This window comes from Gambusia affinis, linkage group LG08, assembly GCF_019740435.1.
Source record: "Gambusia affinis linkage group LG08, SWU_Gaff_1.0, whole genome shotgun sequence".
Lineage (NCBI taxonomy): Eukaryota > Metazoa > Chordata > Actinopteri > Cyprinodontiformes > Poeciliidae > Gambusia > Gambusia affinis.
The window spans coordinates 20,880,740-20,902,943 of NC_057875.1; the positions used below are offsets into that span (position 1 = coordinate 20,880,740).

The following is a 22,204-nucleotide window of genomic DNA, read 5'->3' on the forward strand; positions in this document are numbered from 1 at the left end:
TGTGTGTGTAGGTGTGTGTGTGCGCGTGTCGGTGTGTGGGCGTGTGCGTGTGTGTGTGTGTGTGTTTGGAGATGCTTTACTCCAATCCATGAATCATTCAGACATGAAAAGACTTTTTAAATTCAAATGATGAGCCAGTGTTTTGTTTACACATAACAGACAACTTAGCAGAGATTCAGAAATTGTATCTTTAGACACTTTGTTCCTGACAGTCTGTTAAAAAAAAAAATGTTCCCATACTTTGTTGAATCTACAAAAAATACCAAAGATAACACAGCTTCACATGGAGGTCTCTGAGAGTGTTGAGAATGCAAACCAGAACTGAAGTTTACAGTGAAACCTCAGGAGTTTTAGAAAACTGTCACTGTACACGGAAGTGACTACCCGCCGGTAGATTTTTATCACCTGAGTCCTACATGACAGTCACTACAAGAGTGGATTACACAAAAACAAAGCAAAACTTTAAATAACTTGTTGTCAAAGCAGACAACAAAATGTCCCCATTGCAGATACAGACTGATGCATCATGGGTATAAAATGTCTGGCACTAGACGACGACATTTTGTGCCAAAAAAAGTCTGGCTCAAAATGACTAAATCTGCAGTGATGCAAAATGGTTAGGTGCCTGAATGACCTGCATCTCTTACTGATTCATCTACTATTGTTTCTTAAGTTCATTCATTTAAACATTATGCATTTAAACGCTGCTTGTGTTTGTGAGTGTGTGTGTGTGTGTTTTAGCATTTCTCATCTGAAAAGCCAATTTCTCCTAACAAATACCACATTGTAAGGACCAACTGCTCCTTCCTGGGCACAAAGTCTGAACCCCTTAAGAAGAAGTGCTCCTTTAGGATAGGGTTCAAAGGTTAGGATCAAGTTGTGAATTGAGTTTAGGCCAGACATAAAATGCATTTGAATATGAAAATATGTCATATGTGTGAATTTGTACTCGAGGACCTCTTTCACAAAATCTACCAACAAAGAGAGGTCATTTGTGGAAAGTGGAAGCCTTTTCCCGGTCCTCCCTTTCTTGCAGTGCTATTGTGATCTTCTTGTTTGGTTTGGAGGTAAAGTGGGAAGTACGTTTTGGTTAAGGTTAGAAATAAGGCAGTAATGGTTAAACTTGTTGGAAATGTTTGGGTTGAGCATGAATGTTGTTACTTAAATGAATGAAACCCAATGCAAAGTCCTCACTTTGTGTGTAGGCGTGCGTGCGCGCGCGCGCGCGTGTGGTGCCACTGCAACAGTGAGACCGTTTTGTGTTACTATTTGGCTTGTTTGTAAGATTCCTTTCACCCATTGTAACATAAGCATGACTCAACATGAGTGACATCATCTGAAGTCCTAAACAACCTCATGAAACGATCACTTTTGATCACACTTGGTTGATAATTCCTAGTAAACAGTTTTGAACCCTATATATATATATATTTATATATATATGTTTTTTTCTGTTTTATTTGCTGAAAACAATAAACCAGCTGACAGACGCTGAAATGTGTCCCTCAAGTCGTCTTTTAAGGGTTTTTTATTTTTCTCTACAGATTAACCAGTGTAAAAAGTTTGTCATGAGCCTGTAATACAGTTCAGGAGAGTGGTGGGTTTCTAAATCCAATATTAATCATGTGGGAATCCTCCATGCTGGACTGATTTAGTTTGCTGACTCCTGTGGGAGAGAATCTGATAAGTGCTGAAGGGGATGACTTCATGGGTCACATGAGGTTACTGGACCAGGAGCAAGGGGGTTGACCTCAGTCGCACCAGCGGGATCCTGTGTGGGGGGTGGGTACAGGGTGACCGTAGACTTAGAGTCTCAGTATTCCCGTTGCGGCATCTATTTCTGTGATGCAATTCTTATTTTTGGACTGTTGTTGCAAGTACAGTTTAGAGAGGGACAGGTGGCTCTAAAAACTAAGTCAAAAGTAAAACAAATTGAGTTTTTTTCATTTGAACGACGCCGCACGATGTCGTGCAATTAGCTGGTTAAGCATTTAGTTACCTCTCTGCGCAGCCGCGACATATTACTCACTTCTCCACACAAGTTTGCTTCCTTTTTGTAAACATATCGCTCACTGAAGATGACAGGACAATAGACGCGGCACCAAAGGCTGCTGGGTCATAAATGTGTCTTCATCTGTTCACTGGGGCTTGCTGGTCTGGGCCGCATTGTGTTGAGATGAGGTCATTAAAGAATAATTAAGCCATAAAACAAAGGGGTCATTCTAGGAAAATGCAGGTTTCCCATTTTCGTCCGGAGTTACTCAAAGCCATCCCCAGGGGGCGATTGATGAGGGGACGGAGGGGGAGGAGAGCGCGGAGTTCAGGGAGCTCTTTGCTCTTTTCAAAGTGAGCTCGCCGTGATGGACAGAAAAGAGGAGAAAGCTCTGCGGCGGAGACAGCCGCCACTGAAGGTTTTTGCGGGGAACTTACGGATGGCTCACACCGTGGGAAATGTTTGTTCCCTGCGGTTTCCTCCTATAATAGAAGTGTGTGATGGGTCACTCTGCCCTGAGAAACGCTTCCATCTTCTAAACGATGTAAAGAGCAGGATCCCGACTCTTCTACGGGCCCTTTCACCTCAGAGGTCGCCACCATTTTTTGGATGACTCAGCACAGAGAAGGGGAATGAAAAAAAAAAAAAAAAGCCATGTCATCTTAGTTCAGATAGAAGCCAGTTGGTTGTGAGGTCCAGTTCAGCCCTCCTTTCTAGCCAAACGTCTGGGAGATTTACTGAGCCAACACTGGGAAACTAAGGCTTTGCCTCTTTCTAGTGATGCAACAGGTCATTTATATGCTCAGACTGCTGCTAGTAGAGAGTTGTAGGATTAAATGTATTCACAATACATGTATTCACAATACATAGCATTGCAATAAAACAGGCACCGGCTGCCTTATATTTAATTATAAAGTGCTTAACTGTGCAAAAACGTGGTCTCACTTAAATGTTCTGTAATGTGCACATCATTTAAAATAATCTCACTAAACACTGAATTGCATTCTTATTCCTACAAAGCTTTAGTAACAAATCATTGAGAGTTGCACGCAATTCCTTATACCTTAACAACGGATTAAGTTGTTTTAAAACGCAACAACAGAACAAAGGTGTAAAAATGTTTATTTTCATTTTGAGTTGAGTAGATTGTGGAGAAAATATCAGTTGACAACACGTCACCTCAGACTTTCAGCTAAAGAAAAACTAAAGTTCTTTTAGCCAAAGAAAGGTTTTTGTTTGTTTTAGAGAATTACCCCTAAATGCATTTTGGGGCCCTTAGTCCAGTGCCGACTTGCCAACTCCAATTAATTTATCCAATTTTATTATTTTCTCGGAAGAACTGTTTTAAAATGTTTAAAAGATAATTTTTAAATTCATCTCATGTAATGTTAACATTTTTCGAGAGACTGAATTTTGAGTTTTTGTTACCTGTAACCCATCATTTAAATTCTAAAAAATAAAGGCTTTCATTCTACTGAATCTGTAAGACATGATACATTTAAACTTCTGAAATGAAAAACAAACCTTTTCACAGCATTCAACATTTCAGATGTTATTGTGGAATGTGCAGAGCTGGTTGAGGAGAGCCTCATGAATGTAATCAGAGCGGTGGCAGAATGCAAATAGCAGATTTGCCCTCAAGATTGTTACATTACTTGGAGTGCTGCCATTGTGGATATGATTAGATTGCAGTTCTGGCCTGTGGCCAGTGTGTCCAGTCCTACTTTATGTTCTCTGATGATCAAATCCTTTAGGTGACTAAGCAATTTCATTTGGCTTCTTAGCTCCTCCAAGAAGCCAGAACTGTGATGTGCTGCCATCATCTTTTTTAACCAGAGCTAGTGTTCTGTGCACGCTGAAGAGAGTTGGGTAACTTTACATACGGGGAACAAAGCGAGCTCACCGTGCACAACAGAAGACATTAATGGAATATGTTAACACTGATTTTTAACCAACAATTAGCTGGTTAACTTCACCCACAGTGAGTTCTTGAAACTGAAAGATGACGGGGTAAGGCACAGGAAGGTGTCAAAGTTTGACGTTCGATGGTCTCGTAGCACTGCACTGGAAGGGCATTGAGAACAAATTGTGCACAAATCCTTCCACTCTTAGTGAACAAACACAGTTTGTACTTGTTGTCCGTATCCGATCCGTATGTTTCCCGCTGTCAAATGCCCATCACCTGTGGGGACGGCTGTGGTGTAACACTCCTGTAAAGATAACATTCCAGGGTCCAATATCCGGCTAAAGTGTGCGCATGAAATTACCATGCAAACACCACCGTGCCTCATGGCTCAAAGCGCTAAGAGGCTTTGAGAGAAGCTGAGCTGCCAAATCAATATTAGCATTCCTCTGTCAGCAGCTCTCTCCTTTTATGATGATGTCACTCCTCCCACTGTCAGCGTGTGAGGAGGGAAACACATTTCCAAAGTTGTGAACACATGACAGATCAGCTTCTGCGCAGACGCGCGAGACTGTTCACACGGTTGCAGTGAATCGCTTGCTTATTGATGAATGTATAAAAAGGTGCAGAATGTTTGACAATGTTTTGTCGTGGGTAAAAGTTCAAGAGTGACTCAAAGTGAGCTTTGACGAGGGATTTCTGATTCGGTATGTTCTTTCCATACATTCCCGTCAGAAGCAGACAAACTCTTTCAAGAGTTTCGCCTGAGGCAATAAGAGCGTTACTTTAGTTTCAATGAAAGTCAGTTGTAAACTGAACCCCGCAGAGCACACACAGTATATGCTCTCACATGCAATCGCACGCTTTGTGCCAAGGCCGTGAATGACTTCTCTTTTCTCTCCGTCAGGTCGGAACATTTACGACGCGGGACGCCGAATACTTCTTGGAGCCACTTTTGAACCTGTCTGGCGCGGAATACGAAGAAGAGCACAACAAACCACATCTCGTCTATCGACACGAGAGGAGACGAAACACCTCGCATCCCGATGAACCCTGTGCTGCCTCGGGTAACAGACAGCCAAACTCATTTGCCTGTAACCACAGACTGTCTGAGTTTCACCGTCAAACACTTACCTCCTTATTACCTGCGCACATTTCTCTAAATCATGGTCTTTAATGTTGCCTTGAAATTTTAATTCTTGTCAGTCACAGTTTTTTTTTGTGTGTGTGCACTCTACAATACCTGAAAGATTTCAGCCTTGATTAAGGGGTTTTAATGAAAGCCTCTCTCAACTTAATTAAGCAAAACTGGCTCCAAAGGCTGTTTGCTGTTTGTTGCTTTTCTTCTGTTGGAGCAATCTTTGCCAAGTTCTCAGGCAGGAGCTCAGACAAGGTTAGAAGTAATTACGATTTAGTTTGGAGTTGCATTTAAAAGAACTCGGGGAAATGTTTTCCGCCCGAGAGCCTGCTTGTGCGTTCCCCCTGTTTCCTTTAGAACTTTTATGGTGAGGGATCTGGGTGGCAGAAAAAGCAACGTGACTGAGTGAAGTTCACCTCGATGGAAGACCCTCCCTGAACTCCTCAAAGGCAGCTCTCAAGGTGGCCTTTTGTTGCATAATGCAATAAATCTTTCATGGGCAGAGCTCTTGAGTTGCTTGCTGTCTGGCGTAGGCCTTTGTGGTGTGATGGTGGCCATTGTCTGTGGACTGACCTGCAGAGCCAGGCCAATGACTCCTTATGATGCTTTGCCCTTTCACTCTTCTGGCCTGTGTGTGTATGGCAAACAGAGGGCCAGAGAGGTTCACTGCACCCCCACTCTGGGACATATTTAAATGTACTCACCCTTTAGAAAAACATCAGGTGCCTCATCATACATTAATTTCATATTACAAATTCTGCTTCCTGGATCTTTCGCCCTTTGCTCTGGGGTCTTCCCTCTTGTCCAGTTGTGATCATCTCAATACTTGTACTCTAAACAACTTCAGCCTCTACTTCGCTGCTCAAAACACATACAAATACAGACATACGCACTTATAAGTCTGCACAATTACTTGCTCTAACTAAGAAGCACGTGGTAAATGAGAGATTCTGAATTTCAGCAGATACCTCCATGGACAATACAGAGAACTGCAAAATCATATTTAACCTGGTTATATTTGATCAATATCAATGACTGGAATAAATACAGAATTCAATTTCAACCGTCTTTTAAGAAGGGGAAAAAATGTGAGCTTTTGTGAAAACACTGTTTGGTTTGTAAACCAACCATCATCTGGTTGTGTCACCCCGTTGGCAGTACAGACTGCTATCAAATCCTGGTGATGCTTCACTGTGGTGGGATTCTGGGCCAATTTTGGACTAGCTTTTTATTTACTTTTTGAAGTGTTTTTCCTCTTCCTGCAGTGTGCTTGTGTCAGAGATCACAATGAGCAACCCAAACCCCCAACAATCTACATCCAAAGGTTTTTTTGTAAGTCTTGGTCCTCCTCAAGATTTTTTGTTTTTTTGGTCAGCAGTGGTTTATACTTTGAAATTCTCCCATGGATGCCATTTCCCCCAATCTCTTCCTTGTATTAAACCTTGAACACTTACCTTTGCCGGACAGTCAACTTGTCCAGGGTGAACTGGACTTACCCAATGACTGCTTGTGAAAAGATGGGGAAGGTCGAACTGTCCTGAGAAAAGTGAGGCCTGGAGCGCTTCTTATGTTGTTTTGGGTTCTTTTGTGACCTTCTAAATTAATCGTGCTTTGGGTCTTAGAGCAATTTTGTTAGGTTTTTTTTGAAACCATTCCAGACGAATATATGTCAATGACTTTGTATTTGCATTTTGAGATATTTTAGCCTAATTTATGTGGTCGAGTATTTTTTCAATTTCCAGGCCTGACTTCAAAGTGTGGCTTGTGAAGTTGAACTTGTTCTTTTTAGGTCAATTTGTCTTCTGTGTTAGAATTATTGTCTTTCTGTTTTCCACACTATTTCCTCTTTTTCTTTACCATTTTTCTTCTTAAAGTCTTTGTAATTTTTACGTCTTCGAGGTCTGACTCAAACCGCAAAGACGTAAGTCGATCGTGCAACAATATCCCTTTCAATATTAAGTCCTGAATCACAATCTTTTACTTTTAATGACAACTTTCTGTAATTGTAGAACTCATAAATAATTAATGTACAACAAATAACACTTTTCTGGTGGTGTAAGAGATGGGAGGTAGGAAGAAATGTAAATTTCCCAGGACACCTGTGGGGCTTCATCAAAGGAAAGCGAGGTAAACATGATGGAGGAGGATTAAAAGAACCGGTGATCCCAACTTAGGATTGTGAGGTGACCCAGGCTGCAGCTCCTCAGTTTTATCAGATTGGAGCCTCTCTCAGATGGAGTGATAAAAGGTGCTCTTTGAACGCCACATTGAGTCAAGACTAACAAGCCTGTCATGTCTTCTTATGGGAAGGAGAGCGAAGCACGCTGCTACTCGCAGATCCGACATAAACCGTGACTTGACGCGTGTCGTTCTGCTTGGAAAACACTTGTTGCTGCTTTTTGAAATGACATATTGTCCTACAAGGTTTGAACTTCATTCATTAATTCATTAATGATCTTTGATTTCAAGTAGCTCAATGCTGTAAGTTGTTCTCTACAACCAGTTAGACAATGTGTCTAATCATAGTTGGAAAAAAAACGATTTTTCCAACTACATCAACATACATCTTGCAACTTGGTTATTTAGTATGGAAATCATAACTCTTTAAAAATCATACATAGCATCTCTTAAGAAACCGGTAATATCACATAATTTTGAATGCTGCAAAATGGAGTTCACGTTGCAATCTGCCTTTAGCAACTTAAGAATAGCAGTCTCTGTTTGTATTCCCTTGATTTACGGTACTTCACTATGACTCTTTAAGATTTCAAAAAAGTTTACCAGCCTTTCCAAATCCCAGATATTCCATGACAAGAGTTTGAAAACCCACATATACAAGTTACAGCAACTTTGTTGTGTTACTTTTAGCCTACCTGTTATCTGCTGTTATCTCTTGCTCTATTTTGTGGCATTAAATAAAACAGACATGTTGCAGAATATTGTTTCCCTTTAAACAGCTACCTATACCTCATGTGTCGTCACTTAAATGCCTCGTTGACAGTGAAATAAATGAACTTTGTGTCTTCACACAGTAACCGTTTCCTCACCAAAGGGTGTTATTGTTACAGTGTGTTCACTGATTGGACAGAGATCACATAGTTTTATTCCTGACAGCATATGATTTCTTGGTGCAATTTCAAACATTTCCATAGTCTTAAATATTGTTTTCTAGCTGTATGTCCAATATATAGCGGACAAACAAACAAAAAAAAAAAGTAATTTCTATTAAAATGTACAGACATTATTGTAATTTTTAGTTCATTTCAGTTGTTGCAGTAACCCAAGATGATCCTTATTCCTAGAATAACAATTAGTTTATATATCCATGAAATTATTGACCCTGAGAGCATGTGATGTTGTTGAGAGGCTGGATTTCAGTATTATTTTTGAAGTTACAATAGCGCCCTTTGTCAGCGTCAGTCATCTTTATGACTCCTTTCTTCTCTTTCTCCCTCTATGTGTCTGTGAAGAGGGCTCTTACTCGAAATCAAACCTGGGAACTGGAGTGCCGGGTGGTTTGGCAGGTATGGGACTTTGAAGAGGTTTGAGGCTTTCAAAGGCCTTTTTAGGTTCAAACACATGGAAATGCAGACTGGCCAAGTGTGCCCCACTTGTCATACAGCTTCTCCCCACTTGTAAAGAAATAGTTTTTTCTTTAAACATTTGCTCACGGGTGGTCATTAATTATCTTCGTTTGGCTTTCGTTTTCCAAGCAATCCTTGAGGAAAACTCATGAAAAGACCCACATTTTTTAAAAAAAAGATGTCAATCATGTCCAACTGGAACAGAACACAAAAACTTAAACAAAATGTTTTTTAGTTTCACTAAATATTTAGAATGCTGAAATGCACTTATTTGAACTTTGTTGCATTTTACCAATCTTTGCTTTTATTCACAGATACCAATTTTGGTAAGAGCTGTAAAAACAAAAAATATAAAAACAGCACCGATAACTTATTTTTCTTAAGCCATAAATGATCAGGAACAGTGTAAAGATTGTGTTGTTGTATGGGATAGAAAAATAAGATTTCTTTTCCATATATGTGCCACATTTTGTACAGACCGTAGCATTTTCTTTTAGCATTTAGTTTAGTTGATGGGGCTGGAATTACAAAAACATCAGTGTTTGTGGGTATATTGTAGAGGACCTAAATCCTTACCCTAACATCTGAAAATTCCAGTCATTGCAGACTCAGCACATTTCATGACAGTGGTTAAACTCTCAAAATTCTAAAATAGTGCCTCTTTCCTGTACTCATCATCCCGGACAAGCCCCCAATTTGTTGGAGGCTGGATTAAAGACCATAATAAATAAAGGGAAGTAATGCATGGGAATAACTCAAAATTTTAATTATTAAAGAAAAAACAAACAGAAACAAAATCACTAAAATGACAGGCAGGAGTGCAGAGAGAGGAGAGTGATAGGGAAACACGTGCAAGTGGGACATCTTAGTCCTCTGTGGCGACACTGGCCAGTTTCATGCAGTCAGCCTCCAATCAGTGTCAATTTACCTGGAGCTCTGAAACACAAACATTAACACAGAAGACCAGGGCAAAGCCCTTGGACTGTAACAAGACCTGTTTGTGGGGGTTAGAGATCAAGAAAAAGAAATCCAGACATCTTTCTCCCCAGTGTTTCTCTACAGCTCATTTTGCAAGTCATTCATTGGCCACAGGGCATATGAATGAGTTGGGTACCATTGCCATTAGCCCTTTCAAAGAGAACAGTAAATGCTTCTTCACCAGATTGGAGCAATGGTTGAATTAAGTGAGATGAAGCTTCGGTCCATCTATTTCCTGCTTCATCCTGCCATCACTGATGAATAAGGAACCAAAATACTTACTACTCTGGTTTCATTTATTTTTACATAGCTTACGTCTAGTCTTCTTCCTTCAATAATAGCCTGCATCTCTCTTAACCCACTGTAGGTTACCATAACAACAAGAATTGGGACAGTTCTACCTTGTGGCAGTGAAAGTTTCCAAAACCTGTATGGTTTTTCTGAACAAATATGGTTAAAAGTGATCCAAAGGAACATCTTTGACATGTAGAAATCCTTTGTCATGCCTGTGCCATCAGTGGCTCATATGTCAGAATAGAAGTGGACTCGTAAGGACTTTTAAAGTGTTACCTCGATGGAATGTGATATTCTGTTGTTTTAGCAGACAGAACATGGCCATATATCTGTCTTCAGCAGCTTTTCTTGCCAGTGAGTATCTTCATGGACTGTTGATAAAAGCATCTATGTCACTGGATGAGCTGGTGAAAAAAATTGAGATTTAAACTTTCTTTGTTTTTGGTTTAATGGCTTAATGCAGTGTTTTGTCAGAAAGAGCTCAGACAGCCGCAAAAGTTCTCATTGACTGATATGTGTAGCAGTTGTATCAGTTTCCTTCCTCGCTCTCCCGGCCTGGGTGATTTCACTGCTGTTGAGAATACCACTGTTGTAGGTAGCTGTTGAGTGGGTGATTAATGTTTAAAGTTACAAAGTGCTTTCTTCAGCCTGGTTCTGGATTCAAAAGCATCTAGGGTAGAAGCTCACCAGGCTCGAATCACAACGCAGCTTTAATGACACACATTCTGCAGGGTATCTGTCTCTGAGCATGCATGCCAATCCGTGTGTTGTCCTTCGAAAAGAGATAACCAAAAAGGATGAGGGTGTCTGCAGATAGGGGTAAATTCTTCACTGGTTGCCTCTCTCTCTGTGTTTTCTAAAATCCAGTTGGAGACGGGCAAGAATTGAATAAAATCGAACTGTGCATTTTTTCTAGTCCCTTGCCAGAAATTTGATTCCAAACTTAAAGAAATTAGTGACTTGATTTGATCTCAATTATGAGGCTTTTTATCCTCTTGAACTCACTTGAACATATGTTGTGTCTAGGATTTTGAATTTTTCATGGCAGCATCTGAGTTATTTTTCTTTTTTTTTTTTACATTTTGTCAACTTTCAATGAATTAGAAGAAGCAGCCAAGAGCCCCGTCGTAAGCCTTGAAAAGCTGCAGAAATCCACACTTCAGGTGGGAGAATCTGTTTTCAGGACAACTATCTGTTGCCTTTTGAGTAGCAAGAAGAAAACCACAGTTGAAAGCCATGAAAAGCCCCTTTTTACTTTTCCCTCAAGCCATTTAGGACCACAGCATGCACGTGGAAGAAGGTGCTCTGGTCAGACGCGACCAAATCGTAACCCTTTGGGCTTGCTGCACAATGCTGGATAATTTACATGACACTAAATCTTGAACACACCACCCCACAGGGGGACTTGTTGGTGACAGCATCATGATGTCGGGACAACAAAGTAAAGAAGACATGAGAACATGCAATACGCTAACTATGAGGCAGTGTAGAAGGATAGTTGTTGAAGGCTGTAAAAGACAGCCAGAGCTAAAATCGAACAGTTTCATCGAATTTTTGGGTGTTACAATAACGTCTTCAGAGTCAAGACCTAAATCCAATTTAAAATGCAAGCAGCCCACTTACTGCTGGAAGCTGTTGAACAGATAGACAGAGGAACGGAAAGGAAACTCCTGTTTTTATGTGTGTGCTTTTCATCCCTGGCCTGCGCTGCATGTGTCTGTCAGGCTTACCCCAGAGTTTGGGAGTGGAGTCTGCCTACTTGCAAGATCCCACTGTCTTTGCTGCTTGCAACTTCTGAAAACCGTAGGGGCTCTTGTCATCAAATATGTCGATACATAGTCTATGTTTGCTACTGTATTTATTTACATCAGTGAAGAAAAAAACATAACATGAGTCCAAATCATGAATCCGATCCACTAAGTCTAAGCGGGCATTCTGACTTCTTTCTGTCTCTGAATTTGCAGCCGAGCATGACATGTAGCTGCTAATAATTGCACTCAGTGTCATCCGATTTAATGATAGCAGAATCTCTGGACAGGGCCCAAACAGAGCTTTGCGCCGTCAGTACCCTTAATAGCTTCCATGTGTCTGCCTGTCCGGAGGCCGTGGCCTTATTGAACCCCAGGTGTTGTGTTGTTTTAGCCATTCCCGAGACAGATTTCAGCTGGAGCTATTTTCTGACGGTGTCTACTGTCTGGGCTGTCGCAGCACATGTGGGCCGAGTGGAATGGTTGGAATAATTGGAGTGACCGTGGCTAACTAATTGGTGACCTGGGTGAAAGTTGGAGATAAGTGGCACTGGCAGGTGAGAAGCAGCTTTCTCTGAGGAAAGCCAGGTCTAAGAGACTAGTTGCTCGGAGAACCATTAGTGTTGTGACCTGGGGCTGCGGCTGCTTAGAGATGAGCTCGGCGGTAATGAAAACTGATGACCTGCTTTGTGCATGTCAAGGCCAAAGGTGCTTCTGCATTTTAAGTAGCTTTTTTTTAGGGGGGGTTAAGGGTCATTCTACCTCTTAATGCTTTGGAAAACAGTTACTTTACCTGAGCTTAGCAACCTTTTCATAAAGATTGCTGGTTTGCATGATTGATTGGCTTGAGTCAAAAACATTAAGGAGTTCAACTTGGAGTCCGTAATAAATTTACCTTTGGGGACAACAAAGCATAAATTATTGTCAAGTTCAATCTGGTAATTGAAATTAGATCAGCTCTTTGTTCTACGCTTCGCTTTGTGCAGAGAGTCTGGACCCCCAGCTGTCGAGAAAGATTGCTTGCTGAAGACGTCGACTCTTTCACTAACATTTGGCCGTGACATATGTAACGGGCCGGTATGAAGGTGACCGGTAATTATCTGCGCTGTGAACAACCACACCTCGCAGCGAAGAGAGAAGTGCCGAGCCGAACAAGATAAACGTTAACCTTAGTCCGATATTTGGAAGCGTGGCCAACACGGACTGAATGGCCATTGCAGCAGAGGATGTGTTAGGCTACAGTTCTTACACAGCTCAGAAAAATTAACATCATTCACAAGCTCTCGTTCTGTTCGCCGACTGGCTCTGCTGAAAAATCTACTGGAGAAATCCACTTCAATGGAGGAAAGTCCTAATGGAGCACTGAAAGGAGATGAGAATCTGGCAGAATTGTGTAGGACGGTAATTAGACCAAACTAATCTGGGTTAAACAGAATCACAAAATCACCACAAAATCATCTTCACTTCTTCGAGATTTGTGTAACACATGTTTTTCAAAATGCCTGCACACATTGCAACGGCAGCTTAGGAATCCTCTATCTATCTATTGAACTAAACACTTTTAGTTCTACCTGGTGTGCTGAAAGCCCACATCTTTCAGTGCGGTTGAAAACGACACCACTTGACTTTTAAAAGCCGTCTTTGGCTGAAACAATTTGTTGTCTTTGCTTCTACCCGTCTAGCCACAGAATTGCACTTAATTGTGCCTCCGTCTGAAGGAGTTTGTAACATTTATCCCTTCTTGAGTTGCGCTGTCAGGTAATTTCAGTAAGCAGACTGTCTGACTTTGGATGGAGGCAAAGCAATACCAATATGTCTGAGGTATACAGCTTTTTTAATTATTACCCTGGGAATACAGCTCAAACTCTCAGCAGGTCACTGTTAAAGAATGTTAATTAGCTCAACAATGAAATTTGAGTTTCCCTTTGTTCTCTCCTATACTGGGATGTTTGGGAGAGTCAAAGCATCTGCATTTAAGTTGAAATCAATCTCTTTTTGGACAGACTGGCGTACTGTATGCACACAGTTCAAAGCGAAGACGCTTCCTGGTTATAAACTAACTGAAATTCAACTCTTCTTTGTAAAATGTGCAGAGATCTGAACTGAAATGCTGACATTGTACACAGCTGATTAGTGATTACATTCTATGTAATACTGTCAGATCTTTTATAGCCAATACAAATGATGTGTGTAGCACAATTGCTTGTTGCATGCTAGTTCAGCATCGTCTGTGTTCTTATGTTGGACAAGTGAGGAAAAAAATAAAAAGTTTATCAAGTTCGCATTTCAGCCATCCAGCATACATCTCACATATACATCCATGCCTTTTTTTCTTCTTATGGACCTCTCTGTTATGATTTGGTGTTTGTGCATTATTTTTTGCTTTAAAAAGTTTTATGGCCTTCAATAAACTCATGCAAAAGAAACAAAGCTGGGCTGTAGGACAACTAATATAAACCTGAAGTACTTTTGGCTTCTTTTGGCCTAAATTTGGCCTCCTCTGTGATTCAATTTGAGTTGTTCATGTAATATCAATCAATCCCAGACAAAACCTGAATATTTCATTTTGAAACTGTCTCACTGTGATCGTCTTGTGGCAGGCTGATGAAATAATTTACGCAGCAAGAGGAGGCTAAAACTGCTGCTCAAGTTGGTTGGTCGGTTTTTTATATAAAGCATTGGAGGCGTCCATCTGTTTCATGGACCTCTGTCACAAGTAACTCTGATTCAAATACTATTATACCTGGGACCATACAATATGCTCATCTTCTCATTTTTCCTATTTTTTTCCTTTCTTTACTGTTACTGTTTACATATAGGCTGGTAGTCCTCTGTGCCTTCGTAATCCCCTTGATGTCTGTATGGATGATTCTGTAAAAGAGGTTTAGTGTCGTAGGTTTGACACTAATGGGTTTCTTCCAGGAAAACACAAAGCTCTGTTCTGAGCCAGCAGGCAGGCCCGTGTGCAGGGGCACAGATGGGCTTGGCCGTAGCTCAGATGTTGAGACTGGCATGGGGCTGAGCCTCTCAGCGGCAAGAGCTGCGCATCGTTGCGCCAGAAGGTCACGCTCTGCCTCATGTACCCACTGAGGGCACTGCTTGAATAATCGTAGAGCACTAAAGGGATCGCCTCCCCACCATTTTCATCTTTTTTTTCTTTTTTTTTGTCCGTCTTTCCAACAGATGGACACAAACTCTCTTTGTGTAAGACTATGGAAAAAGTGAGTTTAGCGAGTACAATCGAAGTCTTCACCGTCTCTGAGGACAAAGTTGAGGAGGTCGTCGCGGATGATGAAGTCCAAACTACGTATGGCTCTCAAGCATTGAAAGGCTTCCTTAGAGTCATTCATGTACTACAGTAAAATAGGTCGGATTTTACTGCATGAAATCAGTCCTATGTATATTTATTGTGTTGCTTAACACTAAATTGTCATCGTTTACCTAAATAAATCTCCACCAGCTTCCACATCCAGAGACTGACATTTTTCACCCTCCTTGTTTGCGAAATATCTCAAGCTTAGTCACAGCTGTGAAAATTAGTTTTCAATTGATTCTCAATTGGATTTAGGTCGGTACTTTGATTGGGCTGTTTTAACACATGACCAATCTAAAGGTGTCAAGCTGTATTCTGTCAGTACAACAACATTAGCAGTTCTACGAGTCCTGCTCATCACCTGATTATTTGAAATGAAGCAGAGAGAGACCTAGAAGTTTCAGGACACCAGTATTGGCTTTAAATGAGATCATATCTTTCTTTAGAACGACCTGTCTGATATGTTCCCGATTCTTCATGAAGTTGTTTGATCAGTTCAGTAATGTTCTCCAGCATCCCTCTGATGTATTCACTGGACTGGTGATCTTATGCTATTTTTTTCTGAGATTAAATAATCACTAATGTACTACTACTGTTTACTAATGAAGTGGCTTAAGGGTGTCAGAGTAAAGGGGGGCTTAAACGTGTGACACTCTTCTGATTCCTGTTTGTAAAATAATGTTTCTGAGGTAAAATGTGAACAAATTCAATGCGTGTGGATACCTTTGGGTGCAACTAAATAACAAATAAATGATTTTTTTCATATTTTCCAGCTCTGAATTATCTTGAAATCTGACAGCCTTTAATTGTACTTTAGTTTGACAGACCATCATGTTCCATTTCCTGTAGGAAAATTAGATTAGTCTCCCTTGAGCTTAGAGACAGCTGGATGTCTTGTAACATCATGCGGTGATTCACTGCAAACATAAACAGCTTTTATGGATCTGTTCTCTTGTTTTACCTCAAAAATGCAGTTTTGAGCTAACTTATATCACCTGCAGTCCTTTGGCTTTTGAAGTAGGCTTATCTGTTTTTTTTTTAATGCTGCTTCTGGCTCTTTAGAAGTATCTTACTAAGCTCTTTCGGTCTCATGAATGTGTAATTAAATCCGCTTGAAACTTTCCAAGTTTTCCTCTTCCTTCCTTCCTTCCTTCCAATGAAAAAAAAAGCCTGCCTACGCTTTTAGTCTACCCCTGTCTCCCTCTTTTAACTTCACCCTGTCACGGTGAAGGAATTTCTTGCTCGCAGCCAGCTCAACACGTGCAGTTCAGCTGAAAGAACTGAGCCTGCTCAATATGCACGGTATTCGGCTGTCATTCTGGTTGGGCGACTGCTGCTGAAGGCATTCGTCTCAGTGCTTGCAAATAAAATTGTTGCAGTCTGGGACTAAATGCATTTGATTTATTCCTTTCAGTGCAATCAGTTTTTGTTCTTTATGCCACCATTGCACAGAAACGACCGACCAGGCTCATGGTAAAGTTAAGCAGTGACTGCAGTCTTCTGGTAAAACTGCTGCACACTCATGTAACACAATAACTACATGTCTATTAACTTTTATTTCACCTCCCATTTTCAGCGTTGAGATGCTTAATGTTTTTTTTTTTTTTTGCATATGCAGTCAGTTTTAAATCAAAACCTGAGCTTTGACTCTGCCCGGGATGTTTTGTGTTGGGCCATTATCATTTTTAAGGGTCTAGTTCAGCTTTAGATGCTTTTTTTTTTTGCAGATGCTCTCAGATTTTTCCCAAACATCCTTGATACATAATTGATGGTGGATTCTGTGATGGTGTCCTGGTTCAGGTCATCATCACACTTCCAGCACTGTGCTTCACAGTCAACATGAACTATTTCTACATTTCTTGCTTTGGTCGACATCCTTCTTGACAAACACTCGCCCTTTTCTTTGATTTCAGTGGTCAGGAGCAGAACAAACTAAATGTCTGAGGCTTAAACAATGCAAACTCTTTCAACAAGCTGAATAATGATCAACTTATTCAATATGACGTTGTTTGATATTGGCCATTTTTAATGGGAATTAATTTGAGGATAACCATTTATTATTATTATTATTATTATTATTATTATTATTATTATTATTATTATTATTATTATTATTTATTTTAGTTTTTAAACAAAAAAATCATTCATTTTAACCTCATCTTTACAGAAAATGTCTTGCACAAATATTCTTCACATGAATGTATCGTACGTTTAGATGCCATACAAGTAAATTTTGAAAAATATGTTTCACTTTGAAACCATTTGTATCAGTCATATTGTACAATAGTTGATTTTCCTGATCGTCTTGATTTCCAAAAATATTTAAATTTTTTTTTTTACTCTCTCTTTCTTCTTTAAAACAGAAACCTCCAAGAGGTCGGCCCCTTTTGAGAGCAGAGGGAATATGGCTGAGGAGCTGGATTCTCTTACAGCCACAATCGACCAGCGTCACATTGATGAAAACGGCACCAGGCGCGACGGCACGGCCACCCCGCGGCGACGCAAGCGCTTCCTCTCCTACCCCCGCTACGTTGAGCTGATGGTGACGGCAGACGCCAAAATGGCCCGTCACCACGGACGCAACCTGGAGCACTACATCTTAACAATCATGTCAGTAGTAAGTAAAATAATGCTTCTAAAACTATCTTTTTATTTTGTTTGGATTGTTTGTTTTTTTCCCATTTGCATAATTTAACATCTTGAAGTGGAATTGTTCACTTTATCCAAGCTAAGGATCCATTGATTGTTACTGTTTTACACTTTTGTTACTCTTAGATACTTTTCTAAGTCAGTTTTGAGCATCTTGATCCTACTTTTGAGAACCAGATTCTGTGCATAGAGCAAGAGTTTTACAGAATGTAATGTAAACATTAAGCACAAACAGCATCTCATTTTCTTTTCTCTTTGCTACAATCTGTTTAGTGATTGCTGATTGCTTATTGATCACACATCTAAAAATATTGTTTTGTAAATATAATAGCAGTTCAAAATTGTGCTGAACTTACATTTCTGCGTTGCGAATCTGTTCAGTTGCTAGAAAACAAAACTTCTTGATTTCCACATCCCCAGATTGCACGGTGAGCAGTGCAACAGCAAACCCATCCGGAAAAATCTAACCACATGGCAAAGTGTGCCAAAGAAAAGATGAAAGCACAGAGACATCCAGAGCAAAAAAAAAAAAAAAAAGCAAAAAAAAAGAGAAAAACTTCTCCATAACTAGATATTATTTGTAAGGGGTAAAAATATGAACAGATTTTTTAAAAAATATTTACACTCTGTTTAAAGGCTCAAAGTTTACAGTTAGAAATCTTGGTTGTAAACCTTGTGGCGGCTTTGACTTAATGCATCCGGAGCCACAGCGGCCCGGTTAACTGGGCCTGCTCCGACTCGGCCGCTGGACCTTTTATGAGTCCCGAGGTCGTCTAACAATTAATCTACTCGCAGAATTATTAAACGTCTCAGTCAAACGGTGTGAAACGGGATCGGTAGATGGACTGGACTGAATGTTCCTTCTGCCACCTCTGTCCGGTTTCATTAACAGTAGATTTAAAGAACTTATTAACCTGTGTGAGAGCAATGATTGTCAATGTTGTGTTGTTGTTAAACAGAGTACGGTCAGTGATAAATGCCGATGTGCTAATTTTTTTGTTGCACAGGTCTAAGTAGTCTGAGAGTCCCAGGATGTGAAAACCTTAAAAACATATACAGAAATTTTCTTTTATTTGAGCAGAAATACTTTTGTTATTTTAAACATAACATGTGTCTATTGCTCTAGATATTGACTTTGTCCAGAGATGAAGCCTGGAGCCACATGTGGGTATTTGGACTTCAAATACTTTTGACCAAAATGCATAGAAAAGAGCATTGTTCATAAATATAGAGGCAAAAAAGGTTATTTCTTTTTAAATTTTAGTGGGTTTTTGTATTGTTCTAGCAATATTTCCTTGTAATTTCTAGAACTGTGTCACCTAGAAATAACAAACTATACTTTTGTTTCTTTTAGTCCTTAGTCTCCAAACTAGCCACTTCCCCCATTAATTACATTTTTATCTACATAATTAACTACATTTACAGGAATTTCTGCTAACCAGATAAATTCATCCTTATTTTATTAAAAATAAGGATGAATTTTTTTAAGGATGAATTGGAAAAAAAGGATTTATTTTTCTGTTCTCTTAATAAGTAAAACAACATCACTGCAACTGCAGAACAAGCTGATTTTACGTCATAGATGCTCATAAAAACCGATAAGCGACTGTTTTTAAAAGTACATTTCAGTTTTTAGGGTTTCAAACGAACTCAATCTTTGTCCTTTCTCCCTCAAACTGTTTCTGAGAGGCCATTTGTCCTGTCAGTATGTGCCCCTCGATATTCACGTCGAAGATAGGTGTAAGCAAACGTCTAACTGAAACTGTAAATGTACTCTGTGACAGAACAACTTTTAGCTTTTGAAACGCTCAGAGAACATTTATCTGCAATTTAATGCTTCTTGAAATGCTTTTTTAATGCTCTTTTTTTTAATGCTACATTTCCATTTGTGTTTAGTTACTGCCTTATCAAAGATCCTGCAGGCTGCAGTGCCTTCACATAACAGCACGCACTGGAGCGAGAGGAAATGGACCAACATCTCATATGTCACTCTTAAAGTAAGAGCTTGCAAAGACAAGCTCCCAGTGTGTAGGCCGAGGCCACGTTTGCCTCCCCTCAGGCTAAGACAAGCTAAATGTTTATGGTGGACTAATGAGTTCCTGTCATGAGGCCGGACACAGCCTCAGGAGACGGCTGGCCAACCGTGACAGGGGTGCTCAAGAACAGCAGGAGAGGGACGAGATATCTTGCCCGTTAATCTTAAGCAAAGAGGCATTTTTGCCATTAACCAAATCAAGCCAAAAGAACAGTTTGCAAGAAACAGAAAAGTTGTTTCCATCCCCCTCATTCTAAACATGACACACTGTGTTCCGGGGGCAGGCTAGTGGAGATTTTGTCCACATCTTTTCTTTTTTTTTTGTCTGTGTGTTTCGTCTCTGTTACAGGTAGCAGCGGTGTACAGGGACCCCAGTGTAGGGAACCTCATTAACATCATGGTAGTCAAGCTAGTCATCATCCACAATGAGCAGGTGAGTACAACTAGCCCTCAATGCTCCCTATATGTGGGTCTTTGGTATATGGCTGACATCATCGCAGGTGTTTGTGGTTTGGAGTGGGTTTTTTTTTCCCCCTTCCCCAAGGAACCTGCTTGAAATGACTCCGCCTTCCTTGTCCTTCTCAAATCTCATGAGAGGTCTCCTTGGAGAACAGGTGATACTGTGGGGAAGCACCTGCATTCTGGACTTTTATCGATTTTGAAAACATGCATGAATGTACAGAGAGGCGGTTAGTAAAATAAGGAAGGTGGAAAGAATAAAACGTTCTCACTAAAACCAGGAAGAAACAGCACATAACTCCAGCTCTAAAGTCCCTCCACTGGCTCCCTGCAGCTCAGAGAATACATTATAAAATATTGGTGTTAGTTTATGAATTACTGAACGGCTCAGCACCACAATACATTAAAGATCTGCTGTTGCTGTATCAACCTTCCAGACCCCTCAGCATTCAGCTTCTAAGCACCACAAATCTGGAAAACTGCAAAACTGCTGAAACACAGAGTTCCTTTAAATCTCGACTAAAAACTCAGCTGTTTGGAGTTGCCTTTGAAACTTAAACAATTACAAATTTAATGATGGCACTGGACTTAATGTCGTGTTTCGATTGTTGATTCTATGTTGCATGACTTTGTGTTTTATGATGTAAAGCACTTTGAAATGCCTTGCTGCTGACATGTGCTGTCTAAATAAAATTCAATTGGTTTGTTTTATTGATTGAACGAAATAAAATCACCTGCGGTGAGTGACGCATTCGTTTAGGAGAACCTATTTTATTCAGCAGGAACTTAAAGGCCCAATTTGGGGTTTTTGAGTTGAGGCACTAATCTTAATTTTAATCTTAACTACGGCAGATCATTCTACTAGGATTTTTATTTAACATAAAGCAGACTTCTACAGTCTTAAAAAGTAAGATAGAAAACACATTGTAGTAGATTATTAAGATTCTAGAGATGTCCACATAAAGATTTTTGACCCTGATTCCAATCAGGGACAAAAGTCTTGCAGCAAGAAGGTTCTGGGTTTGAAACCTGACCTTTTTGGATGAACTTTGCATGTTCATGCGTGGGTTCTCTCTGGGTCCTCTTTTGTGGCTTCTTCCCCCAATATAAAACATAACTCACAGGTCAATTGAATACTCTAAGTTGTTCGTAGATGTGAGTGTGTGCATGGACGCTTGTCATGTGAGTTATATTCTATTGAGTTTTACTCCACTTTACTTTTAATAGCAGACAGTTTCTTTCAGAGATATTTTTCATGCTTGGTGTGTGTTTCACATAGGATGATCTCAGGTGGCGGACTGCCTCCAACAGCTACATACTGTGCAGAAGAAAATCATTTACTTCCTTGTAAAGAACCATCTAATGCAAACAGGAGGGAAGTTTGAGGGTTTATAAATTAATTTGCTGACACTTGAGGTTAGCTGTGGTCTCTCCAGGTTTAGCTGTTAGCTTCAGCACCAGAGGAACCAGAGAGAGCGCTGTCGACTTCCGATGATATAGGAACTACTTCCAGTCTCTTGACAGACATAAAATTAACTGATTCCGTCTCTTTGAGTCAATAAATCTGGCATCATCTTATCGCTGCATGTGTTGGCCCCCCCGCTCCACTAAAACAGGAAGGACCCACAGTGAGCTTCAACGCTGCCACCACTCTCCACAACTTCTGTGTCTGGCAGCAGAGCCAGAACATCCAGGACGACGGCCATCCTTCTCACCACGACACCGCGCTTCTCATCACCAGGTACGTCCTTCAGAAAAACGCCAACTTCTTCAAGCAAGCGCTCGCGTAAGAAGATTATTTCTCCTCTCTCTCCAGGGAAGACATCTGCCGTGCAAAAGATAAATGTGACACTTTAGGTAAACTTCACCATTTATTTATTTTATTTTATTTTATTTTTTACACACATATGTTCATCTTCAGGTTCCTTTCTATGAAATTTCTCTCCTCACTCCCAAACTATTCCGTAGCTCTTGGTCAGCTAATAATAATAATAATAATAATAATAATAATAATAATAAGAGTTGGGTGGGGTTAAACAGGTAAGCATTTTCCTTCAAATAGTTGCAATTTTGTGAGTTTCTCTCTCTGTGTGTGTGTGTGTGTCTTTCT

At 40.2% G+C, this 22,204-nt stretch overlaps 1 protein-coding gene across 3 annotated transcripts in view; it reads left to right on the forward strand.

Moving 5' to 3' along the window:
• LOC122835252 (A disintegrin and metalloproteinase with thrombospondin motifs 20) overlaps positions 1–22,204 on the forward strand; it is a 92,678-nt gene that overhangs the window by 2,346 nt on the left and 68,128 nt on the right. The window contains exons 3-8 of one of the 3 annotated variants that reach the window (XM_044124135.1): positions 4,804–4,963; positions 8,505–8,558; positions 17,315–17,568; positions 19,985–20,068; positions 21,711–21,835; positions 21,911–21,951. In XM_044124135.1, coding sequence (XP_043980070.1) covers positions 4,804–4,963; positions 8,505–8,558; positions 17,315–17,568; positions 19,985–20,068; positions 21,711–21,835; positions 21,911–21,951 — 718 coding nt within the window. Of the gene's footprint in view, positions 1–4,803; positions 4,964–8,504; positions 8,559–17,314; positions 17,569–19,984; positions 20,069–21,710; positions 21,836–21,910; positions 21,952–22,204 lie in introns of those variants that run through there. The other 2 variants (XM_044124136.1, XM_044124137.1) reach the window with 2 other exon arrangements.